This window comes from Nycticebus coucang, chromosome 7 (genome assembly GCF_027406575.1).
Source record: "Nycticebus coucang isolate mNycCou1 chromosome 7, mNycCou1.pri, whole genome shotgun sequence".
Lineage (NCBI taxonomy): Eukaryota > Metazoa > Chordata > Mammalia > Primates > Lorisidae > Nycticebus > Nycticebus coucang.
The window spans coordinates 17383910-17405452 of NC_069786.1; the positions used below are offsets into that span (position 1 = coordinate 17383910).

Genomic DNA, 21543 nt, shown 5'->3' on the forward strand with positions numbered 1-21543 from the left:
TGTCTTGATATGTCAGAGGATGGAGTTCAGGATTGGCAGAACACTCAGAAAATAGAGGAGGAAATCCTGAAAAGAAGGACTTGGCAAAAAGGATTAGCTCCAAAATCTGCATATATGAGCCACTCAACTCTTAACTGACAATAGAAATATGTAGTCACAATTAGATCCCCAAACCCAATAAAAAGGCAGCTGCTGGAATCTTGGAGAAATGAGTCAAGATACTGCTCCCCAAAAGGAAAACAGAATATGTATGGACTGTAGGTCCAGCCAGATCAACTGTACCCATTTTCAATATACAATTTAAGTTGTGATAAATGTATGCAGCCATCACAATCGGCTATTTCTATTACCCTAAAATGTTCTTTGCAATCAGTCCTCCAAACTCCAGGCAACCACTTTTGGTCACTGTATGTTGGTTTTGCTTATTCTATAATTTTAAATGAAATCATATAAGGTTCCACCGCGCAGACAGATATACAGCAATTATTGTTCATCCCTTTGCTTATTGATGGACATTTTGGTTAATCCATGTTTGGACTATTATGAATAAAGCTACTCATTTGTACATAAGGCTTTATGTGACATTTTTATTTCTTTTGGATAAATAGCTAAAAGTGGGATTGCTGGGTGATATATATTAAATCTACATTTAACATGATAAGAAACTGCCAAACTATTTTTCAAAATTATATCATTTTAAATATTCCTACAAGCAATTTTTTTCAGTTATTCCATATCCTTGCCAACACCTGGTATTGAAAGAAATTTTAACAGGTCTAGTGGATGTTTAGTGACATTTCCCTCATGCATTTGTAAGTGTTTAGTAGCTGTCCTTTATCATAGTGAAGTTTCCTTTCTTTTCCAAGTTTGCTGAGTGTCATTACGAATTTCATTCTATGTAAATTATGTATCAATTACATTCATTTAAGAAAAAAACACCACCCCCAACAGCATGCTTAATAATGAAGCACGGGATACTCTCCCCTCCGACAGGGAATAAAACAAGGTAGTCTGCTCCTATCACTTCCATTGATTGTTGTCCTGGTGATCTCAGCTAGTGCAATAATGAAAGAAAAAATGAGAAAAACAAAAAGAATCAAGACTGGAAATGAAGAAGTAAAACTGTCCCTATCTGCAAATGGCATTACTTCTAGTAGCGTTTTTCATCATTTCCTTAGGATTTTCTAAGGAAATGATGAAAAAAACTTATTAGGATTTTCTAAGGAAATAACGAAAAAAAACTACTAGAAGTAATGTAAATTTAGTGAGTCTCTGGATACAAGGTTAATATACAATCAGCTATGTAAACTAAGATAAAATATGAAAGCCCCCTCTATCACTACCTAATGAATGGAACCCTACCCTGGGCCAAGGAAACCACAGAAAAACCTTAAAACTGAGTTTGCAGCCATGATAGACAAGTTAAACATGCCTCATTATACTACCTTTTGAAGTTTAAACACAACTGACCAGCATAAATGGTATAATGGAGATCATATGACTGACAAAAGAGATCATTTGGGGCAGTAAGATACTAAACTATAAATAGGACCTAAGGCAATGCTAGGCAAAAGTTAAGTCACACCTGCAGGCCATCAATCTCCTTTACAGATCACTTTGAGTCAGTATATTGTGGCTTGCTTTATGATTAGCAGAATTCTTTAACTTATAATACACTTTCTACTAACTCAGTTTTTAGATAAAGCTTTACTCCTTTAACGCATTACAAACTGAAGAATATCTAACTCTACCTATAACATGTAAGCCTCCAGCTTCGAGATGTCCCACTCTTTCATGGCAAACCACGTATTGATTTATGATTATATTGGCAATTCCTGCAGCACAAAACCAAACTAACTCAGTCCCCTTGGGCGCACTTTCTCAGGACCTTCTGAGATTACATAGCTCCAAAACTGGGTCAGTTGTATTTGGCTCTGAATAAACCTCTTTAAATTATTTTACAGAGTGTAGTTTTTTCCCCAAACTCTGCAAAGTATCCAAACCCCTTAGATAAGAAAGTTAGTTTAAAATTTGAAAACAATCAATGTAATTTACCATGTAGCTACATGTTAATCTGGGTAGAAAAATCCTATGAAATTTATGAAAAGCTACTAGAATTAATCAGTGAGTTTAGGAAGGGTATGTAATGCAAACTTGATAAAGTTAACTGCATTTCTATATGCTAGCAATAAACAATTAAAAATTAAAAAAAAAACAAAAAACGATAATGCTATCTTATCTGGATGTTTTTCTATCTACCAGGTTGCCAAAAACAGAATTTGTATTAAGTTTGATTTCTGTCTTTCCCTTATGAAATCCGTCAACCTTAATCAGATCAACAAGCCCTATTAACTTTATCTCCTAATTTTCTCTTGCTCTCATCCACTTTTCTTCATTCCAAACAACCAGCCACTACTTTTCCTGGTAACTTTGTTATTACAACAATCTCCAACTGTCTATTCACTAGTGCCACTATAATCAGACTCTAAAAGGCACTTTAGGATCTCATATACTGCTCAAACCTCATTTTTTAAAATTTCAAATTAATAGAAAGCTACCAACAATTAGGTTACATTGTTTGCATTTGTTAGGAAGGTCCTGTCGTCATTGTGCCTCACACCCAGGAGGGCTGCCATGTACTCTTACATTGTACCTGTTACGTGAGAATACACCAATCGCCTTCCTCCGACTGGAATTTAATTGAGTTCTTCTCTTGTGCAGGTGTGTATTTTTTTTTTATCTACTGGCTTCACATTAGTGTTGAATACACCGGACACTTGCTTTTCCATTCTTGTGATACTTATCTAAGGAGAATGTTCTCTAACCTCGTCTTCTACTCCCTTCTCTTGCTCTGCATACCAGACATACTAACATATTAATTGAAACTTTATTTCAGTTACCCAAATTCAGCATTCCTGCCTCTTCACTCTGGATCTTTACATATGCTCCTGCTTCTTTCTGAAACACTGCTCCATTACTCCAGGTCTCCTTGTCATTCCGGCCCAAAATGCAACACACTTAAAGGAGAACAAAGGCAAAAAAATCTCCCCTAACATTTAACATGCTACCAAAGATTTTAAGAAGCCCTTCAGGGGCGGCACCTGTGGCTCAGCAGGTAGGGCACCGGCCCCATATGCCGAGGGTGGCAGGTTCAAACCCAGCCCCAGCCCAACTGCAACAAAAAAATAGCTGGGCATTGTGGCGGGCGCCTGTAGTCCCAGCTACTTGGGAGGCTGAGTCAAGAGAATCGCCTAAGCCCAAGGATTTGTGTGACGCCACGGCACTCTACCGAGGGCGATAAGGTGAGACTCTGTCTCTACAAAAAAGAAAGAAGCCCTTCAGGTGATTCTCATGCAAGCTCCTGTTTAAAAAACACAAGGTTAATGGATATGAAAAGAATAAACTAGTAAATACAAACTCTTAAAAGAATAAACCTGCAGAAAGATTAAACTAAAAGAAATTGATACTCAGCCTCTTGTCCTACTGCAAGGCAATATATTTCAATTTGGGGGAGAAGAAATTAAATGCACAGGAATAATATAATCTCAAGCCTCTGATAAATAGCATGCTGATGAAGACCGTTAAGGAAACTTTAACTGGTTATAAAATTAAAGAAATTAAGTATAATGAATTATAACCACATTATTATTTTCCTCATACATTCAATATACGTTTGCTGAATTTACTATTACGTAAGACATTATGCTTCATAAAAGCTAAAGCTGCATTAAATAGATTTTAAATTAAAATATGAGAAATTTCAAAAAAGTCAAAGTTTAACGTACATAATTTTGTTTCTTGCGCTGGAATTCATTACCAAGGAAGATGCTAAAGAAAAGGACAGTCAGCTACGACCATGTATTTGTTATACATAAGATAAAACCAAAAAGCTTGGTTGGATGCCTGTAGCTCAAGTGGCTAAGGCACCAGCCACATACACCAGAGCTGGCGAGTTCGAATCCAGCCTGGGTCTGCCAAATGACAACTATAACCAAAAAAATAGCTGGGTGTTATGGCGGGCGCCTGTAGTCCCAGCTTCCTAGGAGGACGAGGCAAGAGAATCACTTAAGCCCAGGAGTTGGAGGTTTGCTGTGAGATGTGATGCCACAGTACTCTACCTAGGACGACAGCTTGAGGCTCTGTCTCAAACAAACAAACAAACAAACAAAAAAAAAACCCCCAAAAAGCTAGGTGCCTTTTTAGTTTATCAATTGTAAGTCTGAATAAATTAAATTCAACGTCTATGGGCCTAAAAGAATAGTTCTGATCCTCTGAAAATAGTAATATATAAAACATGTGTATACAAAGATAAGTTTTAAACTTAAAAAACTCCAAACTGAACATAGATGAGAATTCTCTTAGAATCTTATCAAATACCTTTTGGTAACTAAAGATAATTTTATTGGATAGATACCTCCTCTCCTTAGTAAGTGTGGTTTCTTTGTAAATTACATGAATCTATATCATCCCTTTCCTTCAGACTATTCTCAAAGCATTAATAATTTCACACTGATAACCAGAAATAGGACATTACTTACAAGATTTACCTTCTAAAGGTCCTTCTGTGGATGCATTTTGGCATCTCATGAATTCTTTCCAGTACTTAAATATTGAAATTGCAGTGTAATGGATGAGACTGGCATCCAAGTCTGGGAATTAGGAGCCCCAGGCACTATTTCATTAATGCCAAGAAATGACTTGGGTTTTATACCTTTGAATTTGAAATAATGTCTCATAAAAAATAAGGGTGTTGCTGGTGGGAATGCAAGCTAATACGACCTTTTTGGAAAGAAGTTTGGAGAACACTCAAGGAACTAAAAGTAGACCTACTGTTCGATCCTGCAATTCCTCTACTAGGTATATACCCAGATGAGCAAAAATTATTTTACAACAAAGACATTTGCACCAGAATGTTTACTGCAGCCCAATTCATAATTGCCAAGACGCGGAAATGGCCCAAGCGCCCATCAACACATGAATGGATTAACAAATTGTGGTATATGTACACCATGGAATACCATGCAGCCATAAAAAGATGGAGACTTCATGCCTTTTATGTTTACCTGGATGAGCTGGAACATATTCTTCTTAGTAAAGTATCTCAAGAAGGGAAAAAAAGTATCCAATGTACTCAATACTAATTTGAAGTCAATATATAAAATCACCTACACATTCATATGAATGGTAAAACATAATTATAGTCCAGAAAGTAGAAGGAAAGAGGAGAGAGAGGGGAGGGGGGTGATATGGGAGGAGAGAAGGATTTGGGGAGACCTCACCTAATGTGCATGATGCAATGGTACATTTCAAAACTATTAAGAAATGAGTATGTTTGTGATGGATGTGTTACTTAGTTCAACATAAGCATTTCACATTGTATGTCAAAGTAGTACACTGAACCTCATAAATGCATCAATGTACAAAGTTATGATTTAATAAAAAACAATAATAATAAAAAAAGAAAAATGAGGGTATTAGCCTAGATTAAAGCTTTAGGGTCTTTAAAACTCTGAAAAAATTTTTGATCATAGCAATTAGACCCTTGGAATTAGAAACATATGTGTGTGTGTGTGTGTGTATATATATATATTTTTGAGACAGAGTCTCACTTTGTCACCCTCGGTAGAGTGCTGTGGCATCACAGCTCACAGCAAACTCTTGGGCTTAAGCAATTCTCTTGCCTCAGCCACCCAAGTGGCTGGAACTAAACGCACCTGCCACAATGCCCAGCTACTTTTTGTTTCAGTTGTCACTGTTGTTTAGCTAGCTCAGCCAGGTTTGAACCCACCAGCCTGGATGTATGTGACCAGTGCCCTACCCACTGAGCTACAGGCACACTTTAGAAATATACCTTATCTATGGCAGTGCCTGTGGCTCAAAGGAGTAGGGCACCGGCCCCATATGCCAGAGGTGGCAGGTTCAAACCCAGCCCCGGCCAAAAAAAAAAAAAAAAAAAGAAAAAAGATATATATATATGGGAGGAGGGTGGGGCCTTAGTGTGTGTCACACTTTATGGGGGCAAGACATGATTGCAAGAGGGACTTTACCTAACAATTGCAATCAGTGTAACTGGCTTATTGTACCCTCAATGAATCCCCAACAATAAAAAAAAAAAAAAAGAAATATACCTTATCTAAGAAGATAAGCTCAAGAAAGAAAAGAAAGTAGGGAAGAGTAGGAGCTAGCAAAAGGATCAGGCTAGCTCATAATAATACCTCTGCCTTGTCACATTAGTCTTAGTGTAATTAGGTGTAGAGTAAAAATGTCTTTTAAATATGAGTTACCAATAAAATGTGATATATGTGTACTGTGGAATGCTACTCAGCCGCTAAGAGTAGAATAGTGGCTACCCTTAGGATAAGAGTATTATCCTAAGCAAAGTATCTAAAGGATGGAAAAACAAATACCACATACACTTGCTATTACATTGGAATTAGCCAATGAGCACACATGGGCACAAAAAGAAGTAAAACTGAGTAGAAATCAAGCACAGGGGTTTGGGCAAAAATCCACTAACAAGTGCAATGAACAGTATCTCGGTGAGGGGCACACTTAGAACCCTGACTCAAATGATAAAAAGGAATGTCTTTTTGTAGATAAATTTATATGATAGTTTTTTGTTGTTTTTTTTTAAGGCACAGCCTTGCTCAGTTGATGGCCTAGAGTACAGTGCAGTCATCATACCTCACTGCAACCTCAGACCCCTGGGCTCAAGTGATTGTGATTCTCCACCTTAGCCTTCCAATTAGCTATACTACAGGCACACACCACTACAGCTGGCTAACTCTATTTTTAGAGGCGAGGCCACACACCCCGGGCACTGAAGTAATCCTTCCACCTTAAAGTCTCCACACATGCTAGGATTACAAGCATGAGCCACCACACACCACCTAGAAATTTTATCTCTTACAGAGTATGTGATCTTAATATTAGTCCTTCTGGAATACTTCATTAGAAATGATGGTTTTCATACTCATGGCAGTTATTATGAGTAGTTGGTTTCCTGTTCTTCTATTGTCTTCTCACTTCTCCAATCCAATGCCAGGACTATGGCTAGAGGGTCATGAGGGTCAGCAAGATAATCTAAGAATTATCCTGTTTTTTTTTTTCTCTCAATGCCGTATATACTGAGAAGTAACAGTTATCAGGAATTTACTTGGCTTACAATTTACCCTTCTGCAAAAGGTTGCATTGCTGACATTTCTATTCATTTCCAATTTTATGAGTTTATTTATCAAGAAATAACAATACAACTCTAGGTCCCTGAAGAAGTGCAAGTCATTTATAAAGACAAGTGTGAAGAAAATTTTATTTTAATTTTAGTTCAATATAAAAGCATTTATTTTCATTAAGACTAGCTGACCATTGGTTTGTTTTTATTCATAACATCATATTTTTCCTTGGCTGGCTTTTAATACAAAATCAGTAAATGTTACAAAGAAAAACGAGTAGTATTTAACGTTTTGTATTTACAGTAAATAATCATTCAGAGAACTAGGATCCCAATTATGAGAGACAGAAAGATCAGCCTCCCAATTTGTCTAAACTATACAAAGTAGAATCTACAAAATGGACAGTCTGCGAGGGGCATGGTGGCTCATACCTATAATCCTAGCACTTTGGGAGGACAAGGTGGGAGAATCGCTTGAGCTCAGGAATTCCAGATAAACCTGAGCAAGAGCAAGATCCCATCTTTACTGAAAACATTAAAATTAGCCAGGCATGTGGTGGGTGCCGGTAATCCCAGCTACTTAGGAGTTTGAGGCAGGAGGATCATTTGAACTCAGGAGATTGAGGTTGCTGTGAACTAGGATAATGCCATGGCACTCCAGCCTTGGGCAACAGAGTGAGACTCTGTCTCAAAAAACAAAGAAAATAAACAGGAATAGTTTTATGATACTCAAAAGTGTATCATTTTTTCCCATAGAAGTCCCTTAGTGTATAAACATAAATTTATAAAGAACTGAATCAGAATTTTCTGGTACATCCTTCACCTAGGTTCACCTAGGTTCACAGTAAATTATACTTCTTTAGCATATTTTATAGTGCTTAACTGCCAGAGTAAACATTTCTATTATTCATCACATGCTATTTTCTATTTCTGTGACATGGGCTTTCTAATAAAAAGAATCATGATTTTAGGCTGGGTGCAGTGGCTCATGCCTATAATCCTAGCACTCTGGGTGGCTGAGGTGGGTGGATTGCCTGAGCTCACAGGTTCAAACCAGTCTGAGACAGAGAGAAACTTTGTCTTTAAAAATAACCGGGCATTGTGGTGGGTGCCTGTAGTCCCAGCTACTTGGGAGGCTGAGGCAAAAGAATTACTTGAGTCCAAGAGTTGGAAGTTGCTATGCGCTATGACACCACAGGACTCTACTACCAAGGTCTATATAGTGAGACTCAGTATCAAAAAAAAAAAAAAAATCATGATTATATTTATTGAAGAATAAATAAAAACCCAAGGAGCTTAATGCCAAAGACTTGTACAGCTCTGAGATTTAATCTCTATCTCATCTGGGAGGTTTTCTATTGAAATATGGAAAATTTACTCTGCACAAATTAATCATTTTTATTAGAAAAAGTTTTTCATAAGTATCATTAAAAATTGTATTTTTGTGGACAGCCATTTATATGTCTTTTATATAAAAAATATAGTTTAACCTTTATGTCCAGTTTTCTCTGTTTAAGTCAAAAAGCATAAACTAGATTTACTTTTCAATTGCTTGAGACATAATTAACAAAAAATGAACAGAATTGGCACTACCTGACTTGTAATTATGGAAATCTTAAAGGCAGGATTAAATCTTTAATCCTGTTAGCTTAAAACGTCAAGAGAACGGAGAACAAAGGCAAGAAAGTAATCTCAAAGTAAAAAAAAATCATTAAATTAGTGAATATTATAAAAAATCAGAAAGGACTTTATATTTTAAACAGAGAGAAAAACTAAAGTAAAAACCAAAAGACAACATCTTAAACTTACGGGGTTATCTGTAGAATCATCAGCCAACTGTAAACCAAAATAGTCTTGTTCAGTCAAATCAAGATGCTTGAAGACTATATCCAAGAGAACTTGTCCCTGATCATGTTTCTGGAAGAAAAATAAAATAAAATAAACTTTGATAGGCTAGATACTTTATGGCTTTTTAATCTTGTGACTTTTCCCCTCTGCTATTAAATTGGCAACTGTTTCCAAACCAATGACTTGATTGAGAATAAAGACTTTACCTGTGACATAGTATTTTTACACTTGATCTTAGCCAAAAGGCCGAGAAGCGATGACATAGTATTTTTAAAAAAGAATCTGACCTTAGGCAAACTGGTTTAAAGAATACATAATAACATGAAGACATAAAGAAACACTTTTTTATTTCATCTTTTTAAAACTTTGTTCAAATTAATGAGGGTACAATATTTAGGTTACGTTGTTCATACTTCCAGGGTAAAGTTCCAGGGTAAAGTTTGTAGAAGAGCCCCCCTCCCCAGGGGGTGTGTTACACACCCTCATAAGGTGCACATTAGGTGAGACTCCGCCTCATGCCCTCCCTCCTTCTGCCATATGTCCTCCCCTTCCCCCTCCTGCTTCCCTCTACCCCCGAACTGGACTATAAAAGTGTTTTATTGTTCTTAGGAACATGTAATAGTTTATACACTGATTTCGTATTAGTATGGAGTACACTGGATATTTATTTTTCCATTCTTGTAATACTTTACTAAGAAAAATGTATTTCAACTCCATCCAGGTAAATGTAAAAGTTGTAAAATTTCCATCTTTTTTAATGGCTGAATAATATTCCATGGTATACATATACCACAGTTTGTTGATCCATTCATGGGTTGACAGACACTTAGGTTGCTTCCATGTCTTGGCAATTATGAATTGAGTTGCAATGTCTTTGTGGTAAAATGATTTTTGTTCTTCTAAGTAGATACCTAATAATGGGTTTACACAGGATCAAATAGAAGGTCTTCTTTTGATCTTTGAGGACTCTCCAAAAGGACTGTATTAGTTTGCAATTCCACCAGCAGTGTAGAAGTGGTCCCTTCTGTCTATATCCATGTCAGAATCTGGTGTTTTGGAACTCTATGATGTGGGCTAATCTTTTGGGGGTTAGGTGATATCTTAGAGTGGTTCTGATTTGCATTTCTCTGATGATTAAAGACAATGAGCCTTTTTTTCATGTGTTTTTTGGCCTTTTGTCTGTCATCCTCGGAGAAGTTTCTGTTCAAATCTCCTGCCCACTTATAGAGAAGGATGTTTGCACTTTTCTTACTGTTTGAGTTCTCTGTAGATTCTAGTTATCAGGCTTTGTCAGTTTCATAACAAAAATAGCAAAAATCTTCTCCAATTCTGAGGGCTGTTTGCTCTGTTAGCTGTGCAGAAGCTTTTTAGCTTGATCAAGTCCCAGTTATTTATTTTTGGTGCTGATGCAATTGTTAGGGGGATTGGGGGGAGTCTTCCTCATAAAGTTTTTTTCCCAGGCCAATATCTTCAAGTGTTTTCTCCACACTCTATTCTAGAAGTTTTATTGTTTCATGTCTTAAATTTAAATCTTTTATTCAATAAGAATCCATTTTGTCAGTGTTGAGAGGTGCAGGTCTAGTTTCAGTCTTCTGTATGTGGATAACCAGTTCTCCCAGCACTATTTGTTAAATAAGGATTCTTTTCCCCATTGCATGTTTTTGTCTCCCTCTGTAGAGTGCCATGGTGTCATGGCCTTCTGTTAGGTTTATCAAAGATTAAATGATGATATGTGGCTGGGTTCATCTCTACATTCTCTATCCAATTCCATAGATCTATGTCTCTATTTTTCTGCCAGTACCATGCTACTTTGATCATTATACCCTTGTAATATAACCTAAAATCTGGAAACATGATGCCTCCAGATTTGTTTTTATTTCTAAGAACTGTATTATTCAGGATTTTTTCTGGTTCCATATGAATCAAAGTACTAGTTATTCAAGATCCTTAAAGTATGACACTGGTGCTTTGATGGGGATTGCATTAAATCTATAGATTGCTTGGGGTAGTATAGACATTTTAACAGTGTTGTTCCCAGCCATGAGCATGGTAAGTTCTTCCATTTGTTGATACTGTCTGCTATTTCCTTTCTCAAAGTTTCATAATTCTCTTTATAGAGATCTCTATAAAGAAACACTTGCTTAGGACCAGGTGCAGTGGCTCATGCCTATAATCCTAGCACTTTGGGAGGCCGAGACCGGTGGATTGCTTGAGCTCAGATGTTTGAGACCAGCCTGAGCAAGAGCAAGAGCAAGAGCAAGAGCAAGAGCAAGATCCTGTAGGCCTGTGATGTGGTGGGCTCCTATTAGCTCCAGCTACTGGAGAGGCTGAGGCAAGAGGATCACCTAAGCCCAAGAGTTTGAGGTGGTTGTGAGCTATGACACCATAGCACTCTATAGAGGGAGACAAAGTGAGACTGTCTCAAAAAAAAAAAAAAAAAAAAGTAAAAAACATTTGATTGAAAATGCTTTTCCTGTTCTGGCTATTACCATGGCATTTTTGTTATTTCATACTATTGCTACATTAACTCATGTATATATCCATTATCACTTTCTTATATTTTTATTCTTATATTTAAGTTATTGAAAAAGTGACATTTGACTAAATAAATTTAAAATACAATTTTGTGCAAAATGAATACTCCTAAAAAACAGAAACAAATACAGTACAAAATTTTTGTAGCAAACGTGATAAAGGACTAATATTTTCATTACAAAAGTACTCAGAGAACTTTAGAAAAAGTATCTCATTTTAACCTGACACTAATTCTAACGTGCAGGTATTATTTATTATCTCTCATTTTAGTAACTATAACTTTCCCAAGTTCCACAGCTACTAAACTGTGGTACAAAGACATAATGAGATAATTTCCTAAGAAAGAAATATAACTGATGAATAAAAACATGGAGAAATGATCAATAAGTTCAATAAAGAAAAATGAAAATGGGGAATTATAACATGCCATTAGCAAACAATCCATAAACTAAAATCCAATTATAAGATAAAAAATACTCATTGGTGCTAACACTGTAGATATGTATGTTGGGAAAGCAATTTGAGGACTCAAAAGCAATAATAACATCAACTACTCTAGGATCTTAACCTAAGTAAATAAAATTGAACCTGCGGGAAATAGCTATACATACCAATATGTTCACTATAGAGATTTATTTTTGCTGCTCTGATATCAGAGATACATTAGCAAAACATGTTCTATGGTTTGAGTTTGTACCCCAGAATTCATGTCTTGAAAATCTGGTCACCAGCACGGCAGTATTGACAAGTGGTGTCTTTAAGAGGTGATAAGGTTGTTAAGACGGACAAGGTTAATTATTATTATTATTTGTTTTGATGTGTTACCCAAGCTGGCCTTGCATTCCTGCTCCTGGGTTCAAGTAATCCTCCTACCTCAGCCTCCTGAGTAGCACACCCCACCCAGCAAGACTGGGTTAATACTCTAGGTGTGAGGTCTTGCTATCTCAGGACCAGATGAGTTACCACAAAAAGGTGGTTATAAAGCAATTCTCCTGGTGTTTTCCTTTTTTTTTTATTGTTGGGGATTCATTGAGGGCACACAGAACAAGGTTACCTTCCACCCTTGGTGTTTTACCCCTTTCATACACACCCACTTCCCATTCTGCTTCTCTACCAACTCATAAAACAAGACACCCTCCTCAGCTGGCCAGATGTGGCCACTCGCTCTTGGATTTCCTAGCAAAAATAAACCTTTCTTTATAAATTACCCAGTCTCAGGTACTCTGGGATTTAGTCAGAAAATGGACTGAGACAACATGGTAGAGACAAGTAATTTAGTAACCACTAAATTTTTGTCTCAGCCTGTAGCAGTATACAAGCTATAATTCAGAGCTCAAAATTTTTTTTGGTATAATTCAAACTATAGAGGAACAAAAGATGCTACAGCTAACTAATTCAATAGACAACAGACATAATCAAGGATTAGGTTTCTTTCCATCTCTCTCATCTGCATTTCAAATGCTAGCTATATTTGTGGGTCTTTATCAAGGCAGTCGTAACAATTGTAAGATTCATACCAATACATGACAATGTTCAAAAGAACCACCTTGAAAAAGTCACGTTACAAAGACCTTCCCTTTCCATCTTATTGGTCAGAACTGGTTTCCAACAGCTATTTGCAAAACTCATCAGTGGCAGTTAAGTATGTGCCTCAAAAAGCACTTTTCAATGTTGGTCCCCATACAAACCACCTGAAAATATGTTTTAATTGCTTTTAATTTTTATTGTTTATTTCAGATTGACACGAGGGTAGAAATGTTTAGGTTACATTGTTTTCATTTCTAAGATAAAGCTCAAAATGTAGTTGAGCCCTTCATCCCGGGGCATGCTGAACAGCCTCACATTGTGCACGCTAGGCGAGATTCCTGCCCATCACCCCCCTTCCTCCCGTTTTCCATCCCTAGGCTATACTTGAGTTTCTCTTTTGTGTGGGTATATAGTTCTTCATATATTGGTTTCATATTAGTAATATGAATACATTACCTACTTTTCCCTCATTCTTTTCTTATGACTGACTAATGCTCCATGATATACATATACAATAGTTTGTTAATCCATTCATGGATTGATAGGCAGCACTTGGGTAAAGTCCATGTCTTGGCAATTGGGAATTTAACTCCAATAAACATTTTAGTGTAAAATTCCAATAAACATTCTAGTGTAAATGTCCTTGTGGTAAAATGATTTTTTTTCCCCTTCTAGGTAGATTTATCTAATAATGGGATTGCAGGATCGAATAGAAGGTCCGATTTTAGTTCTTTCAGAATTCTCCATACTTATTTCCACAGAGGCTGTATTAGTTTGCAATCCCACCAGCAGTGCAAAAGTGTTCCCTTCTCTCCATATTCACACCAGTGTCTGCGGATTTGGAATTTTGGGATGTGGGATAATCTCACTGGAATTAGGTGGCATCTCAAAGGGGTTTTGATTTTCATTTCTCAGATGATTAGAGCTGAGGATCATTTTTCATGTGTTTGTTGGCACATTCATCTGTCATCTTCAGAAAAGTTTCTGTTCAAGTCTCTTGCCCACTTAGAAATGGGCTTGTCTGAGGGTGGCGCCTGTGGCTCGGTGAGTAGGGTGCCAGCCCCATATACTAAGGGTGGTGGTACAAACATGGCCCTGGCCAAACTGCAACAAAAAATAGCCATGCACTGTGGCAGGCACCTGTAGTCCCATCTACTTGAGAGGTTGAGGCAAGAGAATCGCTGAAGCCCAAGAGCTGGAGGTTGCTGTGAGCTGTGACACTAAATAAAAAAGCTGTGATGCTTTAAAAAAAGGAAAGAAAGAAGGAAGGGAGGAAAGGGAGGAAAGGAAGGAAAGGGAGGGAAGGAAGGAAGGGAGAAAAGAAGGAAGGAAGGAGAAAGAAAGGGTGGAGAGCAAGATGGCGGCCGAGTAACAGCTTCCTTGCATCTGGGCACCGTGAGTCTGGGGAGATAAGACTCCAGGCTTCTCTGGCTGGTGGGATCTGCCCATAATCACCCCAGGAAGTCAGCGAGAGACGTCTGAACCCCAAGAGGAGGACAAAAACAGTGGAAAACTGGCAAGTAATCGCGAGTGTTCGATAGGTATAATCCCGCCAACAGTTATAAGAGCAGTAGCAGCGAGACTGCAAACCGGAAAGGCCTTACCTGTGAAGTGTTTTGGTGTTTTTGGACTTGGCACTCAGTTGAACTGCCTTAGGGAGAGCTTGAGCGGGAGTGTGGAGAACTATGAGCCTTGTCTGGGACCCCAGACTGAGCCGCTGAGATGGATGGATGGAGCTAATACTGTTTGGCTGTGGGCCACAGGGAGCCATTGTGAGAGAACTGCCTCAACAAGGTTTGCCCTAGAGGTTGCAGAGCAAGGATCCCATGGGACCTAGTAACCTAGTAACTGAGCAGCCTAAAGGCGGGGTCTGAGCCACTTTACAGCCCTAACGCTCAGGGGCAGAGTGAGACCAGTTTTGGCACACTGGGTAAGAGGATACCCACTTCACCAGTGATTCCAGCGACAAGCACTTTCCTGGGAAAGCTTCTGCTTAGCAGGTTTAGAAGCTTAAAGTGCCTTTTAAGAGGGCTGAAGAGAGACTTAGGGTATCTACCCTGTGGGGTTGGAGAAATCAGCGGAGGCCTCAAGTCGTATCAGCATGGTAATTAACATCTCATAACCAAGAAGATCACCTGTTGCCCAGACAATATTCAACAAGATATATATACTGCTTTGTTTCTGTTTGTTTTGTTTCTTGTTTATTTTGATGTTGTTGTTGTTTTGTTTTTTAATTTCAAGCTTCTCCGTACAGATTTTTTCTTTTCTTTCTCCAGTTTGCTAGTATAAATACAATTTCCCAATACTGCCTTATTCAATAACTAGACTTTCATTTTTGTGAGTGTTTCTACCCCTATTATTTGGTTTTCGCCCAATTTGATCCCATAAAGTTTTCTGTTTGCTTGTTTTGGCTTGATTTACAGCATTTTTGTCTTTCCTCTCTACTTGGTGGAGGTGGGGTACTGTGTCTGATCAGGTTAGCAAAGAGTTCCTGACCTCAAGGGAACCACCCAAACGGGCACCCCCAGAGGTTGGGATTTTTTAAGGTTGGGTAAAAGTACCATACTGTAAACCTATATTGTTCTGCCTCCCTCTTTCTGTGCCTCTATTCTTTTTGTCAGTATTCCTTTTACCCACCCTCTCTCCTTTCTCTATTTTCTTTTTGTTATTTCCTTCCTTCTTTCATCCCTTCTTGTTTTTCAACCTTCTCATCCTTCTGGTCCTACACCAAAAGGACTCATCAAAACCTTAGTCCACAGGCATGGGGACTTAAAGAGCAAGAGGAAGGGAAAGGAAAATTAGGGCAAGGAAACAGATAAAAGAAATCACTCATGAGGAAGAATCAGCAGAAAACTCCAGGCAACATGAAGAACCAGTCCGGAGCAACCCCTCCAAGGGACCGTGAGGTAGCTACTGCAGAGGATTCCACTAATAAAGAAAATTTAGGAATGACAGACAGGGAATATAGAATACACATGATGAAAACAATGAAAGAAATGGTGGAAACAATGAGGCAACTGCTAATAAAGTGGAAAATAACCAAAAGGAAATCCAAAAACAGAATCAAATAAGAGATGAATGATATGAAGAATATAGAAAGGATACAGCAGAGCTGAAGGAACTGAATCAGTCAATTAGGAAACTTAAAGATGCAATAAAAAGTATCAACAACAGGTCAGACCATGCAGAAGAAAAAATTTCAGAGGTAGAGGACAAAGTTGTTGAGATAGATAGTAAAAAAGGCAGAAAAGAAGAGAGAGAAAGCAGAACATTCACTGTCAGAATTATGGGACCTTATGAAGCATTCCAACATACCAGTTATAGGAATCCCAGAAGGGGAAGAAGAATGCCCTAAAGGAATGGAAGCCATACTAGAAAATATTATAAATGAAAACTTCCCAAATATTACCAAAGATTTTGACACACTGCTTTCACAGGGATATTGGACCCCAGGTCGCCTCAACTCTAACCGAGCTTCTCCAAGGCACATTGTGATGAACCTGTCCAAAGTCAAGACAAAAGAAAAGATTCTGCAAGCTGCCAGGTGTAAGCGCCAGTTGACCTGCAGGGGCAAATCCATCAGACTGACTGCAGACTTCTCTATTGAAACTTTCCAAGCAAGAAGACAATGGTCATTTACCTTTAATGTACTTAAAAAGAACAATTTTCAGACCAGAATTTTGTACCCTGCTAACCTAAACTTTAAAATTGACGGAGAAATCAAATCATTTACGCATATACAAACATTGAGGAAATTCGCCACAAGAAGACCAGCTCTACAGGAAATACCTCAACCTGTTCTACACATTGACCATCACAATGGATCAGCAGCAAAGTAAAAACTCAGAAATTAAAAGACAGAACCTAACCTCCACACTGACGCAAAACATAAAACTCTCACAAAATAAGATGAATAGAACACTACCACACTTATCAATTATCTCAATAAATGTTAATGGCTTGAATTCCCCACTGAAGAGACATAGATTGGCTGACTGGATTAAAAAACACAAGCCATCCATTTGCTGTCTGCAAGAAACACACCTGGCTTCAAAAGACAAATTAAAACTCCGAATCAAGGGTTGGAAGACAATTTCTCAGGCAAATGGAATTCAGAAGAAAAGAGGAGTTGCAATCTTATTTTCAGATATACGTGGATTTAAAGCAACTAAAGCCAAAAAAAGACATAGATGGTCACTTTATATTGGTCAAGGGAAAAATACAACAAGAAGACGTTTCAATTCTAAATATTTATGCACCCAATTTAAATGCTCCCAGATTCTTGAAACAGACCTTACTCAGTCTGGGCAATATAATATCCAATAATACCATAATAACAGGGGACTTTAACACTCCTCTTACAGATCAGGACAGATCCTCTAAACAGAAATTAAACAAAGACATAAGAGATTTAAATGAGACCCTAGAACAACTGTGCTTGATAGACGCATATAGAACACTCCATCCCAAAGATAAAGAATATACATTCTTCTCATCCCTCACGGAACATTCTCCAAAATTGATCATATTCTGGGACACAAAACAAATATCAACAGAATAAAAAGAATTGAAATTTTACCTTGCATCTTCTCAGACCATAAGGCACTAAGGGTGGAACTCAACTCTAACAAAAATGTTCGACCCCACACAAAAACATGGAAATTAAACAATCTTCTGTTGAATAACGGATGGGTGCAGGAAGAAATAAAACAGGAAATCATTAACTTCCTTGAGCATAACAACAATGAAGACACAAGCTACCAAAACCTGTGGGATACTGCAAAAGCAGTTTGAGAGGAAAATTTATTGCTTTAGATGCCTACATTCGAAAAACAGAAAGAGAGCACATCAACAAACTCACAAGCCATCTTATGGAGTTGGAAAAAGAACAACAATCTAAGCCTAATGTCAGTAGAAGAAAAGAAACCTGCAAAATCAAATCAGAGATCAATGAAATTAAAAACAAAAGAATCATTCAGAAAATTAATGAAACAAGGAGTTGTTTTTATGAAAAAATTAATATAATAGATAAACCATTGGCCAGACTAACGAGAAATAGAGAAGTAAAATCTCTAGTAACCTCAATCAGAAATGATAAAGGGAAAAAAAAAAAAAAAAAAAAGAAATGATAAAGGGGAAATAACAACTGATCCCACAGAGATACAAGAGATCATCTCTGAATACTACCAGAAACTTTATGCCCAGAAACTTGACAATGTGAAGGAAATGGACCAATATTTGGAATCACACCCTCTCCCTAGACTCAGCCAGGAAGAAATAGACCTCCTGAACAGACCAATTTCAAGCACTGACATCAAAGAAACAATAAAAAATCTTCCAACCAAAAAATGCCCTGGTACAGATGGCTTCACACCAGAATTCTATCAAACCTTCAAGGAAGAGCTTATTCCTGTACTGCAGAAATTATTCCAAAAAATTGAGGAAGGAATCTTCCCCAACACATTCTATGAAGCAAACATCACCCTGATACCAAAACCAGGAAAAGACCCAAACAAAAAGGAGAATTTCAGACCAATCTCACTCATGAATATAGATGCAAAAATTCTCAACAAAATCCTAGCCAATAGCTTACAGCTTATCATCAAAAAAGTCATACATCATGATCAAGTAGGTTTCATCCCAGGGATGCAAGGCTGGTTTAACATAAACAAGTCCATAAACGTTATCCACCATATTAACAGAGGCAAAAATAAAGATCATATGATCCTCTCAATAGATGCAGAAAAAGCATTTGATAAAATCCAGCATCCTTTTCGAATTAGAACACTGAAGAGTATAGGCATAGGTGGCACATTTCTAAAACTGACGCTATCTACGAGAAACCCACAGCTAATATTTCACTGAATGGAGTAAAACTGAAAGCTTTTCCTCTTAGAACTGGAACCAGACAAGGTTGTCCTCTGTCACCTTTACTATTCAACATAGTGCTGGAAGTTCTAGCCAGTACATTTAGGCAAGACAAGGAAATAAAGGGAATCCAACTGGGAGCAGAGGAGGTGAAACTCTCCCTTTTTGCTGATGACATGATCTTATAATAGAGAATCCCAAAGACTCAACTCCTAGAAGTCATCAAAAAATACAGTAATGTTTCAGGATATAAAATCAATGTCCATAAGTCAGTAGCCTTTGCATACTCCAGTAACAGTGAAGATGAGAAGCTAATTAAGGACACAACTCACTTCACATAGTTTCAAAGAAAATGAAATACCTAGGAATATACCTAACGAAGGAGGTGAAGGACCTCTATAAAGAAAATTATGAAATCCTCAGAAAGGAAATAGCAGAGGATTTGAACAAATGGAAGAACACACTATGCTCATGGATGGGAAGAATCAACATTGTTAAAATGTCTATACTTCCCAAAGCAATCTACCTATATTCAATGCCATTCCTATTAAAACACCAACATCATACTTTCAAGAAAGTATGGAAAAATGGAAAAATTGGAAAAAATGATTCTGTGTTTTGTATGGAACCGGAAAAAACCCTGTATAGCTAAGGCAATTCTTAGTAATAAAAATAAAGCTGGGGGCATCAGCATACCAGATTTTAGTCTGTACTACAAAGCCATAGTGCTCAAGACAGCATGGTACTGGCACAAAAACAGAGACCTAGACACTTGGAATCGAATTGAAAACCAAGAAATGAAACTAACATCTTACAGCCACCTAATCTTCGATAAACCAAACAAGAACTTACCTTGGGGGAAAGACTCCCTATTCAATAAATGGTGTTGGGAGAACTGGATGTCTACATGTAAAAGACTGAATCTGGACCCACACCTTTCCCCACACACAAAAATTGATTCAAGGGTGACGCCTGTGGCTCAGTGAGTAGGGCGCCGGCCCCATATACCGAGGGTGGCGGGTTCAAACCCAGCCCCGGCTGAACTGCAACCAAAAAATGGCCGGGCGTTTGTGGCAGGCGCCTGTAGTCCCATCTGCTTGGGAGGCTGAGGCAGGAGAATCACTGAAGCCCAAGAGCTAGAGGTTGCTGTAAGTCCTGTGACATCATGGTACTCTACTGAAGGTGATAAAGTTTAAGGCACGAAACAATAAAAATCCTCAAAGAAAGCATAGGAAAAACACTGGAAGATATTGGCCTGGGGAAAGACTTCATGAAGAAGACTGTCCTGGCAATTACAACAACAACAAAAATAAACAAATGGGACTTCATTAAACTGAAAAGCTTCTGTACAGCTAAGGAGACAACAACCAAAGCAAACAGACAACCTACACAATGGGAAAGGATATTTGCATATTTTCAATCAGACAAAAGCTTGATAACTAGGATCTATAGAGAACTCAAATTAATCCACATGAAAAAAGTCAACAATCCCATATATCAATGGGCAAGAGACATGAATAGAACCTTCTCTATAGAAGACAGACAAATGGCTAACAAACATGATAAAATGTTCATCATCCCTATCTATTACATAAATGCAAATCAAAACTACCCTGATATACCATCTAACCCCAGTGAGAATGGCCCACATCACAAAATCTCAAAACTGCAGATGCTGGCGTGGATGTGGAGAGAAGGGAACACTTTTACACTGCTGGTGGGACTGAAAACTAGAACAACCTTTCTGGAAGGAAGTATGGAGAAACCTCAAAGCACTCAAGCTATACCTCCCATTTGATCCTGCAATCCCATTACTGGGCAGCTACCCAGAAGGAAAAAAATCCTTTTATCATAAGAACACTTGCAGTAAACTGTTTATCGCAGCTCAATTTACAATCGCCAAAATGTGGAAACAGCCTAAATGCCCACCAACCCAGGAATGGATTAACAAGCTGTGGTATATGTATACCATGGAATACTATTAAACCATTAAAAAAATGGAGACTTTACATCCTTCGTATTAACCTGGATGGAAGTGGAAGACATTATTCTTAGTAAAGCATCACAAGAAGGAGAAGCATGAATCCTATGTACTCAATTTTGATATGAGGACAATTAATGACAATTAAGGTCATGGGCAGGGGGAGGAAAAGCAGAGAGAGGGAAGGAGGCAGAGGGGTGGGGCCTTGGTGTGTGCCACACCTACTGGGGGCAAGAGATGATTGCAAGAGGGACTTTACCTAACAAATGCAATCAGTGTAACCTGGCTTATTGTACCCTCAATGAATCCCCAACAATAAAAAAAAAAAAAAGAAAGAACGAAAGAAAACAAAAAGAAATGGGCTTGTTTGCTCTTTTCTTGTTGATTTTAGTTCTTTGTAGATTCTAGTTATCAGCTCTTTGCGACATTTATAGCATACACCTTCTCCCTTTCTGAAAGCTGTTTGTTTTAGATATGTTACCCTTAGCTGTGCAGAAAGTTTGATCATATCCTATTTATTGATCTTTGGTTGCTGCAATTGCCAAGGGGGTCTTCTTCACAAAATCTTTTCCTAGACCCATTTTGTCAACAGTTTTCCCCACACTTTCTTCTA

The 21543-nt window shown here is 37.8% G+C and overlaps 1 protein-coding gene across 7 annotated transcripts in view; it reads right to left on the bottom strand.

The window, feature by feature from the left end:
* PTPN4 (protein tyrosine phosphatase non-receptor type 4) overlaps window positions 1-21543 on the bottom strand; it is a 271666-nt gene that overhangs the window by 127180 nt on the left and 122943 nt on the right. For all 7 annotated transcript variants that reach the window (XM_053597537.1, XM_053597536.1, XM_053597538.1 and 4 more), the window contains one exon: window positions 8981-9088. In XM_053597537.1, coding sequence (XP_053453512.1) covers window positions 8981-9088 — 108 coding nt within the window. The remainder of the gene's footprint in view (window positions 1-8980; window positions 9089-21543) is intronic.